The 17,341-nt window shown below is 44.5% G+C and overlaps 1 protein-coding gene across 15 annotated transcripts in view; it reads left to right on the top strand.

Moving 5' to 3' along the window:
- Nucleotides 1-12,786, top strand: part of SPATA6L (spermatogenesis associated 6 like) — a 48,662-nt gene extending 35,876 nt beyond the window's left edge. For 9 of the 15 annotated variants that reach the window (XM_049092738.1, XM_049092753.1, XM_049092728.1 and 6 more), the window contains 5 exons: nt 2,421-2,455; nt 3,237-3,433; nt 4,942-5,038; nt 6,036-6,138; nt 10,447-10,650. In XM_049092738.1, the coding sequence (XP_048948695.1) occupies nt 2,421-2,455; nt 3,237-3,433; nt 4,942-5,038; nt 6,036-6,125 (419 nt within the window). In that variant the 3' untranslated portion in view covers nt 6,126-6,138; nt 10,447-10,650. Of the gene's footprint in view, nt 1-2,420; nt 2,456-3,236; nt 3,434-4,941; nt 5,039-6,035; nt 6,139-10,422; nt 10,651-11,173 lie in introns of those variants that run through there. The other 6 variants (XM_025423489.3, XM_035702480.2, XM_025423487.3 and 3 more) reach the window with 4 other exon arrangements.
- The last annotated feature ends 4,555 nt before the right edge of the window (nt 12,787-17,341 follow it).

Raw genomic sequence — 17,341 nt, 5'->3', positions numbered from 1 at the left:
AAGGCAGGGAATCCCAAATGTAGAGGTGTCAGCCCCCTTCTGCATTCTTAAACATTACTGGGGACCCCAGAGAGCTTTTGTTTATGTGGATGAGATCTGTTAATATTTAGCATATTAGAAATTAAAGCTGAGAAATTTGTAAAATGCAGGAATACATAAGTACACATCCCGTTAGCCATTCAGAGCAGTGATGTCATGACACATCATGTAGCTTTTGGAAAATGCCATTGTACAGTCATGAGAGAATGAGAAAAAGACGAGTCGTGTCTTAGTGTTATTAGAACAGTCTTGACCTGGCAGATCTGGAAGTTCTTGGTGACTCCTGGACCGAGAGGTCCCTGGACTGATCATATGTTGAGAATCACCAAGTTAATGCATCCATCCTTTGGTGGCACTGACCTTATGTACCACGTCAGCTCTGAAGATCATGGCAGCTGGCCCTTTCTTGACTCTTGGTGGAACTGGACCTAGGCAGTCCCTGACAATAGGTTCCCTATTTTAGGCTTATAGGCTTATTCTTGTAAGGGGCTACACTGTCTCTTTTGGTGACTCAAGCCATGGTGACTATTAGCCAACTAAGGACAGAGTGCAGGGTTTGAAGCAGAAAGTGCTTTATCACCTCTGACATTTAATTTAAGTCCTTTGGATTGAAAATCACCCACGTAGCCTATAAAAGCAGCACTGTCTTCCCTATTACTGTGAAATCAAGCAACGGCAAATGTCCTTTCCCAGGGAGGACACGTTGGGCTTAATGCTGGCTGGATTACGGTGGGACTCTCATACATCACATTGGTCTCGGCCTCTGTCTTTTCTTAATCCTGGTAGGTGGAGAAATGAGGCTCCAGAGAGGTTACAGAGTGTGCACAGGTCACACTCCCAGTTTTTGGCATTCCTACATTTAGAGAAGACGTTCACACCTCTGGGCTCTCAGATTCCTGGAATCTCTGTAGCTTCCAAGCCAGACCTTTGCTTAGGTCACCTGTCAGCTCATTCATCCAGGCCAAAGGTAGAATAAAGCAGTGCTTCTCGAGCTTGAATGTGCATTTGAATCACCTGAGGATCTTGTTAAACTGTAGATTCTGATTCAGCACGGCTGGGTGGGTCTGGGCTCCTTCTTTTCGTACAAGCTTCCAGGTGATGACGTGGCTGGTCCATGGACTGCACTTTGAGAAGCAAGGGAACAAGGACAAGCCAAGCCGCCTGTGAAAGCGAGTTCTCCAAACACTAGTAAGGGGGTTTCTAGGCAACAGGCAGATTTGTGGCTATAGCTGAAAAGGGCCTTAGCATTGCCAGCTCCCTGCTCAGCTGCGAGTTGGGGAGAAGAGAGCTTCTGGGACAAGACAGACAGACACACATGTGCATGCCCAGAGGATGTAGTGATTGCCAGGCTTTAAAAAGCCCTTTTCTTATCTTCCTGCCCGTGACAGGGGAATCGGCAATCCACGAAGAGCCCCTTGTCACTGCTGAAGCCCCAAGCATAGAGGGGGAGGCCACAGTGGCCTTAGGATAGCCTTGCAAATACTTATTCAAAAAGCATTTTTTTCCCCTGAATTTGGAAAAATCCAATTTAGTCTTGATTTTGCCTGTGTGTATTTAGTACTTCATTTCCTAGTCATTTTTACTGCTCTCTGGCAGTAGGTCTACTTACCTATGATTGTTTAGGATAATCATAATGATTTGCATTTTTCCTGCATTATGTTTTCCCAAGCTCTTGTCTCTTCATTGTCTCCACTTAACATTTGTGTCTACCTTGGACAAGTATGCTCTAGAGTTCCTGCATGAGTAGGATTCCATGTAAGCCAAAAAATATAAGGGGAATGTCAGAAGAGGCAGGGTGTATGAAATTTTTTTTTAAGATTTTATTTTATTTAACCGAGAGAGAGAGAGAGAGAGAGAGAGAGGCACAGGCATAGGCAGAGGGAGAAGCAGGCTCCATGCAGGGAGCCCAACGTGGGACTTGATCCTGGGTCTCCAGGGTCATGACTTGGGCTGAAGGCGGCGCTAAACCGCTGAGCCACCTGGGCTGCCCCCAAGTGTATGAATTTTATATGAGAGCCACACGGCTTTCTATTAGGCTCTGGGCACCTGGGCCAATACACGTTTTGTTTCCAGGCTATGTAAGCATTACTGAATTCATGGCTTCACTTTAGACTCTCCTTTGCCCTTCCCACGTCCCTGTGTGCTATCATTAATAATATAACTTCACTGACCTCAGGAGGACAGAAATACTCATAGATAGGATCACTGTGACTCAAGGGACTCGTAAAAGTTGACAGTGTAACTTAAAAGGGAGCATTTAAATTCTTTAGTAATTCAGCTGTGTGTAATATTTCTGTGCTGCTGTGAAACAAATGTAACAGTAGTTTTAGGGGTAAATGGTAATAATGAGTCACTGAAACACCTCTTCCTCTTTCTTCTAGCTTCTTCTCTTGACAGCCTTGCCGTTAACGTAAAGGTAATTGTAGAAGTAGCATTTGTAAAATGATTTATTTCCAGCTCTAATGTTGGTTATTGTGCATTCCTCAATGAGTGGTGGAAGTGTATTTCTAGCAAGTGCTGCTTACAGAAATGGAATTGCTATAGTTTCGCCAGAGTTTGAGAGATGCCCAAGCTCTGCTGTATGCTTTGCATTTGTTGGTTTGTTCCCCTCATGTAAGCTCTTTTCATTTGTAGAATGAATCACCACTGCATATAGCCCCAATACCTACTTTATTGGTAGGTATTCTTATTGCTTTTTTTTTTTCCCAGTCAATACTTTTATAATACATAGAGGTGGTACATCACTTGTTCTTTGAAGTTTGACTGGTTTGTCAAGGTGAAGGCTCAAACTTTTATGCTAAACATGAAAACAGATGGAAGCAAAGAAATGGAATATATTGTACTTTTTATGCCATGGCTTTTAAATAGTTTATTTAAAGAAATTGTATCTTTACCAAATCCAATAATCCCTTATCCTCACAAATCGAAGTTCAGGGCATGAATTAATTTGGGCTTGTTAATGTATGACAAGTGTGCAGAATTTTGGTTATCTTTCCTTGACCTTGGACCCCTGAGCATTTTGTCTCTAGCACTGCTCACTCCTGCCTCTCTTTTATTGCAGGAGCTCCCCATGGTGGGCATTTTATCAGCTTGCCCCCTTCATCATCCCATCACTCCTACCCCCGCCACCCGCCAGCTCTAAATAAAACAAATGAGAACAAAATTACAACTAAAAAATCATACACATTGTCACCTAGGTTATCAAAGAGCCAGATGAACGGATTATTTTAAGGAAAGATTCACCATCATCTTTAGATTCAAGTAAGTTTGGAAAACCCTCGCCCAGTTACAATAACCAAGGGGATGCTGATCTTCACCCGGAAGCTTCATTGGCCACCTTCCAGCACTCCAGATCCCCAAGCCCTCTTCTGGATCAGCCCGTTTTCCGAGAAAGGTCAGCAGCAAACACCCATCTCTTTGCTTGAAGAGTGTGTTGTGGTCTAGGAGGAGTAGAGCCTGGTCACTTTGCTGCCTTAGGGATATTTAGCTGGCGATATGAAAAATGACTATACCTCTTTAAATCTTCCTGGAAGGAAGAGTTGAGACTTTTCTTTTGCCAGTGGAAAGCATATCTCAGAATGCTTGTTAAAAAGAGGACAGAGGAGCACCTGGGTGGCTCAGTGGTTGAGCGTCTGCTTTTGGCTCAGGTCATGATCCCTGGGTCCTGGGATTGAGTCCTGCATCGGGCTCCCTGCAGGGAGTCTGCTTCTCCCTCTGTGTCTCTCATTAATAAATAAATAAAATCTTAAAAAAAAAAAGAGGACAGACAGCTAACTTGGCATAGATGCTATTTAATTATCCATTTTCATCTTTCATAAAAAACAAAAGGAGTGAAAAAAATCACCCAAAGTCCTGCCGCCCAAAGACAAAGATTATTAACATGTAGATATGTTTTTTTCTTTTTCTAGACATGTTTTCTTGGTTTATTTATATGATTGTCACAAATAATGCCCCCCCCCCCGCCCCACACCGCTACAATTGCATATATGTGGTAGGCAGGCCAGAAATCAAGAGAGGGACCTTTATTTTCCAAACTATACTATCTGGTAAGATGACCAGCTATCCACTTGGCCGGGGACTGTTCTGACTTTAGCTTTTAAAGTCCTGCATTCTGGAAAACCCTTTACTCCCAGACAAGTCAGGACAATTTGGCCACCTTAACTCCAGGAAAATGGAACAGAAGATCATATATTTTTTGTAAGATTTTATTTATTTATTCATGAGAGACACACAGAGAGAGGCAGAGACATAGAGGGAGAAGCAGACTCCCCAGAGGGGAGCGGGACTCAATCCCTAGACCCCACCATCACGCTTTGAGCCAAAGGCAGATGCTCAACCACTGAACCCACGAAGGTACCCATGGATCAAACTTCTAAACATAGAAGCAGGATTATTTATTTATTTATTTATTTATTTATTTATTTATTTATTTACTTACTTACTTACTTACTTATTTAAGATTTTACTTATTTATCCATGAGAGACACAGAAAGAGAGAGACGAGACACAGGCAGAGGGAGGAACAGGGTTCATGCAGGGAGCCCAATGTGGGAGTCGATCTCAGGACTCCAGGATCACACCCTGAGCCGAAGGCAGATGCTTATTCGCTGAGCCATCCAGGCGTTCCTAGCAGGATCTGTTTTTTAGAGAAGTATCAGAAATAGTCAAGTGAAGAATCACTCACAGCCACATACTCAGAAACAAGCCATTCTTAATGTTTTGGCTGCTTTTATTGTTAGTGTGTCTTAGGCATAGGCATGAAGACACTGAAGCCACACTGTGTATACTCTTTTACATGTTACTGCTGCTTCTTGCTATTATAAATATCAACCCATGTGTTCTGTGCTCTAAGTGTCCTTTTTAGCAGCTGCATAATATTCTGACCTGGTTTCATATATCCAGCAGGTTCAACCCTTATTCTCAGAACACGTGGAGGAAGATCCATGAAAGGGTGTGCAGTCTCCTGACATCCCACAGAGCTCAGCAACACCTACACAAGGTAGGGCTTCTGAGAAAATGAAAGCACTGCCAACAAAATAATACGGGAACTGGGACTTACTGGGGCTGCAAGGCGACAGACATCAATCAAGTAACCATAGAGATTAATGTAAGATGGTGATGCTTCCCAGGGACGGGGGAGAAGGTGTCCTGAGGGTGTATGAAAGGGGGTATTTGATTTGGTTGGGAATCAGGGCAGGCTTCCCTGAGGAAGAGACGAGGGAGCTCTGGTCTGAGCAATGAAGTAGCAGCTGGTGCGCGGTGCAGCACGCCCAGGCAGAGGTCCTGCAGCGAGAGGGAGCAGTGTCCTAAAGACAGTCTCCCTGGCCCGAGGCGCATCTCCTTGCACCATGCACAGGAGTCCCAGTCTGGGGAAGTTGTGGCCTGTGTGAAGTCACACAGGCCACACAGGCCACACACAGGGAAGAATAATTTAAAAGTTAGTAAGGTGTTTTGCTGCTTGACTTGTGAGGTGTAGAGAGTGTTTCTAACCCATGGGTAGATACACCCAGTACTTTGCTGTGGGTATATAGCCATCGGCCAAGTGACCTGTCACCATCTCCAAAGAATTTGAATGCAGGGTTAGCAGTGCCCCCATGTCGTTGTTGTCGTCGTCATCATCGTCAAAGGGGTCGTCTTGACTTTATTTAAACACTGGCATATGCTAGATATATAGGATGCCACTTCTAAATGAGCATTGATTTTTCACAGGCAGGGGTTGTGAATTACTTTGCTTCCTCTTGGCCAAGGCACGGGCTTTGCTTTGTTAATTTCTGAGCTTTTCAAGTTGGAATCCCCTTAAAAGGTGAAAAGAAGGAAAGGAAGGGAGGGGGAAGATCAGAAAAGAAGAGAGTACCTGTGTGCATATGCGTGTAGTAAACTGCACATATATGGCACGCGTGGAGCCTGTGGGCCTCCTAAATGCAAAACCACGCATCTGAGTAGCATTGATTTATATGACAGGAGTAACACAGTTGCTGGATTTGCTTTTGTTACAGGAATATCCTATCTCTGAAGCAAATTGTATCTTTGAACAACCAAGCTACCTGCTGAAGAAATACCCAGTGCATGAACAGAGATATTTTTAAGCTGCTGTCTTATGTAAGTAAGCAGTTTAGTGCTGCTTGTTTTGATTTGCTTAAATAATTTCCTGCTGTCAATATGAAGTAACTAGAAAACGTGTTGGACAGGAGATGGGGTGGAGACCCAAGAACCATGTTTTTCTTCCCCACAGGAGAATGACAGCACATGTATCTGTGGTCTCCCAGCCCTGTCTTGGTCTCCCTCTCTCCCCACCCTCCCTTCCCTCTTCTTTGATGGTATCTGCTCTAGCTCCTTGAACACAGGCTCTTTCCTGCCACAGGGCTTTTGCACATGTCATGCTCTCTGTCTGGAATACTGCTTCCTGACCCTGCTTGGGTCACTTCTGTTTAATCGTCTGGTCTCATTCCAGGACACTTCCTTCCCCTCCAAGGCATACCTTTTTTAGTGCCCTGCCCTTTTCTTTCCAAAGCATGATACCATTTGTGGTTATATTTTTGTATGGGTTGGTTGTTTTGTAGGGGGTTGATTGCCCCTTCTATTTGAATGAAACCTTCCCAAGGCCAGGGACTATCTCACCAGTTTGTAGCCAGCTTTGGCACACGACAGTATGTGAAGTCAACTCCATATGATAGGTGTGTGCCCTGAGCAAGAACCTAACTCCCCCTGCTGCCACCCTGCTACCACCCTGGTAGCAGATGATCTTCCACTGTGGTTGGTACTCAGTAAATATATTTTTGTGAGTGAGTGTTGAATGAGGTAATGAGGCAGCTGTAGAATTCAGGTCTGTGGTCAGTAGTTGGCCATACTGTGTGGTGACATCATTCCTTAGATTCTCTCTTCTTGTCCCTTCAATTATGATAGCTCTTCCTTATTAAGTGCTTCCTGAGTTCCAGGAACTGGTGCAAACATCTAACGTGCATTAGATGAGTTAATATCTAATTCTTACAACACTCCTATAAGGTAGATTCTATCATTAGTTCCATTTCCCAGGGAAACTGAGGCATGGAGAGGCTAAGTGCCTTGTTCAAAGTCACATGGCCAGTGAATGACACAGCTAGGGATAGGAACCTGGGTGGTCTGGCTTCAGCAACCATGCTTTTATTATTTAAAATTTAAAAAAAAATATTTATCTTTTAAAAAATTTGTTCATTTGAGAGAGAGAGAACAAGCAAGAGTATGAGCAGTAGGGAGAGGCAGACTCTCTGTGGAGCAGGGAGCCCAGTGGAGGATTTGATCCCAGGACCCGAGGATCATGATCTGAGCCAAAGGCAGATGCTTAACCGACTGAGCCACCCAGGTGCCCCAGCAGCCGTGCTTTTAAACCATTATATCCCACTGCCTCCCCAACCCCAGAGTGTGTGATAGGGGAGCCCTGGGGAGAAAGCAGAGCCCTTTGGAATCCAAGCAGGGTCTGTGGACAGTGTCCTCGAACATCTCCCATTTGCTGCACTGTTGTATTATGCAACAACACCATCCTAGCAACATCAAAATAATTATGAATCTTTTTAAACCATAAAAGAGTGTGGGATGAAATGCTAAGTGTTCACTGCAGTCAGGCTCCTGAAAGTCTGGCTCCAGGGTCATTCATGCTTTAGGGCACAATCCACCTTGCCCCCAGGCTGGCCAGGACTCCCTGTCATCAGCACTGAGGAATGTGGAGGACGGCTCAGTAATAGCCCGTTCTGCAGGCTTCTACCTCAGAACGTTCTGCTTGGTTGATGAAAGGATGGATTCTGGGCCACTTAATCTCCAGTTGCCAAAACAGTCATCTAGGTATTTATTAGGTGGTTATATGGAACATAGCCCACATAATGACCACCACGGGAACATGGCCCACATCATTACCGAATGCTAAATTGTGTTGACTTTCAGCATGGGTGACATCAGGTTACATAAAACCAGCTGATATGTGGATGCTGATGGGAGGGGATAGAGAGAAAGGAAGAACAAAAAGGGAGTAATTTCTGTCTTTTAGAAAGTGGGTTTCCTTAGCGGTGCCTGGCTGGCTCAGTCAGTGGAGCGTGTGACTCTTGATCTCAGAGTCATGAGTTCAAGCCCCATGTTGGGGGTAGAGTTTACTTTAAAAAAAGAAGAAAATGAGTTTCCTTCATAACACAAATTCCCAACCAGTGGTTTGGAATATGCTCGTAGGCCTTCTCTGGGAAGCTCTCCATACCACCACCCCATATCAGTAATTTTTGGGTCATGCCTTCATAGTGAGGCAGGGGTGCTGGAGGGCTGTGTTAGTGAAAGTGTTCATGGTTGTAAAAAGGAAATGCAGGTGATTTTGGCTTGTCTTAAGCAAGTATGGCATTTATTAGGAGGATGCTGAGTGTCTCAGTGAATCTAGGAAATATCCAAACAAGCAAGATCAGGCCCCTAAGATGGGGTGGCTAGAGTCCCCCCCATGGGTCCGGGAGAGCCCTGGAGGGAACCATCTGCAGGAGACCCAATGGGCTCCCGCTGCTTGTCCCCAGCCTTGCTTTCCTCAAGGACTTTCTCCTGCCTGTCACTCCAGTTCTTATCTCCTTGCCTCTCTACTTCTGCTCTTTCACTGTTGATTAGCTGTTCCTCTCCTGGATCCCTAGTGATCTCCAGGACGGAGGGGAAATGAAACAGTTCACTCTTACCACAGAAGGGCCAGGGATTCTTGAACCAAAAAAAACAGTAAATCCAATTGTCTGACAAGGGAACAGGTAGAAGAATTGGGTAGGAGGGGTTGGAATACATCCATTTCTCCTTATTCGGGATGTTTTGGGACTTGGTACTTTGGTATAAACTAGATTATCCTTTGTATACTTTAAAGTGTTAAAATCTTATCAACATAAACAAAATTTTGCGTTAAATGTGCATTTTGCCACCAAAAAAAAAAAAAAATCCTATAAACCACTTCCTGCCCCCTCCCTGATTAATCCTAGTTTTCTTGGAAGGCATGATTGTCTCTGTGTCATGGCCCATGTCAGGCATGCGCTCACTGAGGCTCCATTTTCAAGGGGCCCTCCTCTGTGACACCTTCTGGTCCCTCAGGCAGACTTGGGAACTCGGCCTTCTCCCAGAGGTGCCTTCTAGCAGCCTTGTATCATAGTTGGTTTTCCTCACGACAACCCTCCCAAGAAGGGGACAGAGACTGACCACCTGGCACCAGCTCTGGCTTTTATTATTAGACTCACAATCTAATGTTCCCACCAAGGGCTCCAGCACCATGGCTGGCAGGAGCCACTTTGGCTAGGGATGCTCCCAGCCGGAGGGTGGGCAAGGAACTCAGGCCTCATGTTCTCAGACCCAGACAAGAATTGTAGCACAAAAACCTCTCTAAAATTAAAGAAGAGCGAAATGGAAAGAAACCAAGAAAGAAGCCGAAAAAGGAGAAAAACTAATTAAAATGCTGGTTTCTGCTCTGTCACAGCTCATTAGGCCTCCAGATCCTAGGACGGTGGCTGGTGTGGCTTCCAACCTCACTTGGCCCTAGGGGGCAAGCAGGAGCCCTTGTACTCCCGCTGACAGGGATCCCTTCCTCTCTGCAAAGGCAAAAGGCAAACCAGCCTCCCGAAGCCCAGTTCCAACCCTGGGGTCCCCCTCTCTCTGACTCAGTTGCCAGCTTCTGAGGGGCTTGTTGTTTGGTGGCTCATGGGGATTGATACAATGGATGATGCCACAACTTCCTTCATCCCAGGGCCTTGTCTGACAGACCACACAGATAGGGACCATGCACCCAAATCATGAGTCACAATCTTGGGTTAGTGTCCTCAATGAGCACTAGAATCACCTGGCGGGGGGGGGCTCTGAAAAATCCTGATCCCTCCCTCTGGACTGATTTAATTGAAATCCTTTTGGATGGTGCCTGGAAAAGGCATTTTTATAAATGTTCTTTGGGAGATTCTGATGCACATATAGGATTGAAAATCTTGCCATTGGCAAGCCCCCCCCCCCCCGAGATGGGAGACTTGGAACACCCCCCAATCCTATACTAACTCACTCTGTGCTCAAAACTACGCTCCTGTTCCATAGAATAGGACTGGGGCATGTTTAACAGTTCGGTGCAGTTTCTGTGCAGTCACTACGTGCCAAGGACTGTGCTGACTCCTCAGGAGGAGGACTAAAAGGTCGATGCTCAGCTTATCATCATCCTGATGTGATGCAGAGGAGGCTGGTAACTTGCTGAGGGTTGCACAGCTGCTGCATTGAGCTACCAAACGTGGCCTCCCCCTGCCCTGGGGAGGAAGAGGGGGTCCAGACACTGAGGGATCCCAGGGAGAGCTACATGCCAAGATTGGGTTAGAATGACATCCCCTGCTTCTCCTTGGTGCTAATTGTTCGCCTTTTTCTCGGTACCACGTGTAGTGTGTGAAATTTCCAATTTCACAGGGGAATCTGAAGGAAAGCTGGAGGAACATCTTGAAGATCTCTCTCAAGGAGCCAACCCCCACATCCTTAGAGAAATGAACAACCATTTTTGTTATGTGTATCAAATCACCAGGGTCTCACCCCTTTCAAATCAAACCCTGTACTCAGTCTTTTGTGGCCAGGTAAGAGTCATTGATTAAAGTGTTTCCTATGTGGGGCTCATAATTTCTTTTCCAGCCAGAAAATTTGTGTTATTGTTTGTGTACGTGTTTGTTTTGAGCTTCACCTAGAAAATAACCAGAGTTGGGTGGCAGGTGCTTTTTCATTTAGAAAGCACCTTTCAGAATTCTAAGGAAAGTGTCAGGATCCCTTTTCAGGTGCTGCTCATTTGTGGCACTGATTTTTTAAAAAAATATTTTATTTATTTATTTGAGAGAGAGAGAGAGAAGAGAGGGCAAGTACAAGTGGGTGGAGGGGCAGAGGGAGAAGTAGATTCCCTGCTGAGGCAGAGAGCCCAATGCAGGATTTGATTCCAGGAATCTGAGATCATGACCTGAGCCCAAGGCAGATGCTTGACCGACTGAGCCACCCAGGTTCCCCACTGGATGTGTTCTTGGAAAGTTTTTACATTTTTCCTTCCTTCCTCTTCCTCTCCCTCCATCCCCCCTCCTCCTGCCCTCTTTCCCTCCCTACTTCCCTCCCTCCTTCCATCCTTCCTTTCTCAACTTACATTTTACATGAACTACAGGAAGCTGCTATTCAAAGGAATAACCTGATAAATCCTCCAGGAAAAAACTGTCAAGAAAAAAGTCAAGAAAAAATATTTTCTCTTTTTGGTAAATCTGTTTTTTTTGTTGTTGTTGTTGTTGTTTGTGTTTTAGTGTTAGGCTTGAGTATTGACTCAAAGTCCCCTGAAAAGTTAGGAAGAGGGAGCCTTACATCTGGAGAATTCATATCTTGCTCTAAAGTTTCACTTTCTAGGACACATTTGTAAGAGGAGACTAGTTTCTTTGGATTGTAGTTTAATCCACTCCTGTCATCTACCCCTCCCCGCCCCCACCTTTTCTCCAGTGGTGCTTTAATATATTTATATGAGGAATAAAACCTTCCTCAAATATTTCTCTGAAAGAGGTGCTTTAATTAAATACACTCTGCAGATATGACTGCAAACCAGATTTAAAATGAGCTAGAAGGGTGCCTTGGTGAAATGCTCATGTGGACTGAGGGAGCCCGAGGAGGCTGGGCCCGGGTGATGTGGGGCTGGAGACAGGCTTGGAGCAGAGGGGCCTCAAAACGGGAGCCTTGGTCTTTCCTTCACATTACAACCTGGCTTTCCTCTACTATACCCTAAATCCCTTTTTGTTTTCACAGGATTCAGTGAGAGTCAAATTTCCTTCTTTCATTATGATCACAGGAATTGGTTCGTTAGGTAAATTCAGAAAACAACATTAATAATTAAAGGAGGAAAAAATCCTACAAAAACAATAAAACAAAGTTCATTTATTTTCTCTTCTCAGTCTTTCAGCCAAGTAAACACAACAAGCATTTCATCCACTTCTGGAAAACACAAATGCTTAATTACACTTGCTTATCTGTTCTGGGTGTGTCTGGGACTATAGTTGTCAGTTTGCTATTTTGACGACTAGTAGTCATCAAAAGTAAAAAAATACCGTGTTACATTAAGGCTGTGACACTATTCTCAGAAAAGGACCACTTAAAAAAGGACATAAATAGCTAGAAGAAACCCAGTTTTAGTGGATGGGTATTCCATACGAGTTATTGTTCAAATATATACCATGACTTCACTGTTTATTTTTGTTTTTCAATTTTTAAAAAACATTTTTATTTATTAGAGAGAGAGAAGGAGCATGAGCAGCAGGGTGGGCAGCGACCAGGGAGGAGCAGAGGGAGGAGGGAGAAGTAGCTCCCTCCTGAGCAGGAAGCTGGATATGGGACTCTATCTCAGGACCCTGGGGTGATGACCTGAGCCAAAGACAGACGTTTAACTGACTCAGCCACCCAGATGCCCCAGTTCAATTTTTATGAAATGGTTTGAGCATAACTCCTTGATTCAGTTTAGGGATAAGATCTTAAATGCCCATTCTTTTCTGTTTTTTGTTTTTTGTTTTGTTTGGCAAATCAATCTTTTTCTAACTTTCTGATTAGCTAACTCTGTTGTTTAAATTATCCTTATTTTACCTTTTTATTCCTCAAGGAATTGTTTCCATTTTGAGGAATCATATTGGGACCAAGATTGCAGTTGAGGAATTTTGCTTTTGGGGTATATAATGATGTGAATAATTTTGTGATGAATTGGGATTTCTTTGGGAAGATCTGTGTCATTAAACATGATAAAAATTCCTACCTGTCTTGCTTCAATTTATTATTCCTTTTTTGATTTTCACAGTTGCAGATCTGTCTAAACCTAGACCATATTTTCCAAGCAGGTTTGAGGGGGTCTGCGTTTGCAGAGGCTCCTGGGAAAATCTCATGGGCCCTCCATGTAAAAGTCATTGTACAAAGAGGCCATTTCCCTAAGATCACTTGACTGACCCAAAGTTACCTGAAACCTACAGACTCTGAATTATAAATAAGATTTAAAAAATGAGAGTGTACATGATATGTTTAACGTAAAAGAAGGTGGTTGATTTTAAATGCATAACTGAGAGGATTTATGAGTTATATGTGCACATTCAGCTGAGCTCCTGAATGCCTGGTCGCTCTTAACTTATGATGGCCATAACTCTACTCAATTAGTTCCATTAAAGGAGCCCTCTGGCCTCTCTGAGGGCAGCCCATGTATGACCAGTGATCCAATGGGCACTGATGTCCTTCTCTGAATAGGTGACCCATCCTAGCACTCCTGGGGACATGCAGGTTTGGAGAGGACCCCCTCCGGGAACCTTGCTGGCAGTGAGAAGAGCTGCACCCCCAGGCTCCCTGGGTCTGCTCCCACTGACCCCTCCCGCTGGGTCTAGGGGCAGCTGGAGCTATTTCGTTCATCAGAACAAAGAGCCTGTGCTTAGTTTTACTTTCAGAGCTAGGAAATTTGGCAAAAACCGAGTCATGTCTAGGACTAGAGCTTTTCCTTGGTGCAAATGGGTCATTTTCAGGATGGGTTGTCGAAGCTTCTTCAGCAGAGTAATGAGCTCCCAGTGTGAAAGTTTCCCCTTGGGATTCTGTATCTTTTAGAGTGATCCTCCAGCATTCCTGTAAGTATGCATTTTTCTTGTCTTTATTTTAGAAGTACCCTGTAGCCCATGGTATAGTATCAATCCTCTGCATCTACCTGTAAGAATCACCTACTGGGGCTCCTTTGTTCTCTGTGGTGGCCACAGCTTTGCCTCTGATAGGACAGACAATAAACATAATATATGGCTGGATTTGCTATGTCTGTGTGGGAGGGTCACACGAGGGTGAGTGGTGGGGACTCTTTTCATTTCAACACCAGAAACCCCAAGGTGGCAGCACTGAACACCACCATGGCCTGCCCCACATATGGTGAAGGGCATTTGGGGGCTGCTAGACTGCTGAGTCCCCAGAAGTAGGACTTTCTTTTTCTTTTCTTTCTTTTTTTTTTGGGGGGGGGGTAAAGATTTATTTATTTTAGAAAGAGAGAGCATGAGTGGGAGGGGCAGAGAGAGAGAGAGAGAATCTCAAGCAGACTCCATGCTCAGCACGGAGTCCAACTAGGGGCTTGATCTCACAATCTTGAGAACACAGCCTGAGCGCCAAAATCAAGAGTCAGATGGGGCCAGCAAGGTGCCCCCAGAATTAAGATTTTTAAGGGAAGAGGGAGAAGAGAAACCTCTGGCAAGGTAGGGAGTTTGCTCGAAGGGAAGAGAGTTGAAGGGACTCGTGTTGGGTCTGGGGCCTTTGGCTTGTGATTGGTTGGGATGCTTCTGAACCAGCCAGGCTGTGTCACTGTGTGTCCTGCATGCCTTGAATGAGTGTGGAGGGCGATTTATTCTAGGTTCTTCCACAGAGGAGGCCAGGACAGGGGCAATGTTGAGGGAGAGCTACAGTCTTGGAAAGTCCAACATTGGGAGACTTGGGATCCTAAAGAAATGGAATAAAGCATTTTTCCCCTCTTCCTGCCTGCTCTCTTTCCATTTTTTCATTCCTTTGTTGACAGCCTCGGTTTACCAGCGCTATATCAAGTGCTCTGCAAGGGCATCGTAGGGAGGGCTCTGGAGTGAGAGCACCTGGATTTGAATCCTGCTTCTGCCATGAAGTGAGTGACGGGCAAAAAGTGACTTAGAATCTCTTTTTTGGGGCAGCCCCGGTGGCGCAGCTGTTTAGCGCCGCCTGCAGCCCAGGGTGTGATCCTGGAGACCTGGGATCGAGTCCCGCATCGGGCTCTCTGCATGGAGCCTGCTTCTCCTTCTGCCTGTGTCTCTGCCTCTCTCTCTCTGTGTGTCTCTCATGAATAAATAAATAAAATATTAAATAAAAAAGAATCTCTTTTTTGTCTTAGTGTCCAGTCTGTGTGTAATGGAGGCAGTTATAGTATCTGTTTCATAATGTTACAGTTGTGAGCAGATGAGTTAGCATATTGAAAGCCCTTTATATCAGTGCCTGGCACAAAATAAATCTCAGTAAGTGCCAGCTGCTATTATTTGCATCTCATTTAATTACTTGAGGAAGGCATTTGTCCTCCCCCAACTTTTTTTTTTTTTTTTTTTTACTAAGGATACTGAGGCTCAGAAAAGCTAAGTAGTGTCAAAGCCAATTTCCAAACCCTAGCCTCTTTTGTCTCTAAACCGCATACTTTTTCTACCACTTCCTGCCACCCCCTTTGGTTGTCACCTGATTATCCCCGAGGCTTGTACCTACTGGATAATTCAACCTAAGGGGTTTGAAAAAAGGAACTCAGAACATTCCACTAGAGTGACAGGGCAACTAAGGTCTCTTGACAGAAGTTGGAACAAGGGTAACCACTTCTTGTTTAGGGCAACAAGAGGTGCTTTCTGCTCTGCTTTCCTGTCACTGTAATATTATGTCTGTAAATAGCATTTTTAGAAAGCTAGCTCCTTTCCCCTGCCCCCAATTAAAAATCCCTGTTTCCTTTTCCTCCTCGAACTGACACTTACTTAAATTGGTATCTTGAACTGAGAGAAATATCACACCTGTTTCAGTGGGGTGACTCACAGGGGCAGATCGTGGGTAATAGGTGTCATTGCTGCAAGTACTAGATTCACGGTGAGAAAATTCGCTATCGTGAAGGTTCACATGTCATTGCATAAGGGAATTTCAGCAGGGTGAAGGATACCATCCTTTGTTTCTTTTTTTGTTTGTTTGTTTGTTTTGGATACCATCTTTTGTTCATTGATTTGTTTGGTCTCCCAGTCCTGATGGTTCACTAAATTGATTTCACAGTCTCATATGGAATCACTCAATTTGTATTTATTAAGCTCCTTCTATGTGCTTAGTATTGTATTTTGCCGTGTGGGGCGGGGCAGGAGATGAGCTATGTAAGGAGTAGAAGATACAGCCTGTGCCCTCTCGGAGTCTCTGGACTTTACTACGGCAATGAGATGTGGCAAGTGTGACTCTCAGAGGGTGCTGCAAACTCCGATGCCTTCATGACCAGGCAGGATTCGTGACTGTCAGAAGCAGTGGGGCCTGAAATAACCATGAGTGATGGGAACTGGGTGAAATGGAGAGTACAAGTCCGCTTCCCGCAAGGTGTTCAAATTATTCAAGTTCAAATCTAAAACAACAAAAGGCTCTGTGATCTCATAAAGCTGATCTGAAGCTGAATCTTTCCTGTAGCCATGTGTTTTGACTTCTATTTAAGAATATCGAACAATGAGGGGCACCTGAGTGACTCGGTCGGGTAAACATCTGACTCTTGGTTTCCACTCAGGTGGTGATCTCTTGGGGTCGTGAGATTGAGCCCCACACCGGGCTCTGCACTCTCTCTCTCTCTCTGCCCTTCCCTCTGCTGTCTCTCTCAAATAAATAAAATCTTTAAAAAATATCGAAAATGATACTGAATTATTATCAATAGTTTGTGGAACTCAATCTTATTATGTTATAATCAAGTCTTAAATTAATAAGGCAAAAAAATTAATAAGGCAGTATCTGATTATGGACCAAGATACTGCTACTTCTCTGGGTTCCGTGACGTTAGAAATAATTTTAGAAATGATGAGGTCTTGGGGCTGAGGGCCAAGAATATTTGACAGTAAGGAATAGGAAGACCAGGTGGAGAGGAGGTTTGGGAAAAGTGAGGAAATTGGAATCTAATGGAAGATCTATGTATGGAGAAGGAGGAAATATCCTCTAGGGATATCTTCTGAAGTGTCTTAAATATTAGGCCCCATATTTTAGACTTTGTGCTATAGACAATAAGAAGCCATTAGAGTTTGAGATGGGAAAGCAGGCTATTCATCTGATGATTATTTATTCAGGGTGGTTTGGGAGTGGGTAGAGGCTGGCAAGAGGGAGGCTATGACAAAGCCATTGAAGGAATCTGGAAATAGAATCTGGACTGGGTGGGAGGGTCATAGAGAAGAAAGGGGCCATTAACTGTCAGGGGTGGGAAGAAATAATCAAGCAGCTTATTTTAACGGTGCTTTAATGGTGCGTGGGGTGCAGGGATGGGGAGACTGGCCCCTTTAAGTCAGCTGGACTGGGCTGAGTTGCGAAGTGAAGGTGAATTATTTAATCAACAGGAATGAAGTATTGATTGAGGGAAGAATTACTCTGCCAACATAAGGACACAGTGTCCTTTATTTTACAGATTTGCATTCTCCGTGACCTGAGTGAGATGAACCTCAGGACTAAGGATAAAAGAGGAGGCCAAGTCAAACCTTTTGGGGAGGGATTTTTTTTTTTCATACTGTGTTTTTGGCTGTAGGGCCAGAGCAGGGAACTTTCAGGATTACCGCACGGTGGGATGTTCAGAGGC

Source organism: Canis lupus, chromosome 1 (genome assembly GCF_003254725.2).
Source record: "Canis lupus dingo isolate Sandy chromosome 1, ASM325472v2, whole genome shotgun sequence".
In the NCBI taxonomy this organism is placed as follows: Eukaryota; Metazoa; Chordata; class Mammalia; order Carnivora; family Canidae; genus Canis; species Canis lupus.
The sequence above is the reverse complement of the archived record's forward strand: the minus strand, read 5'-3'. Positions and strand labels throughout refer to the sequence as shown.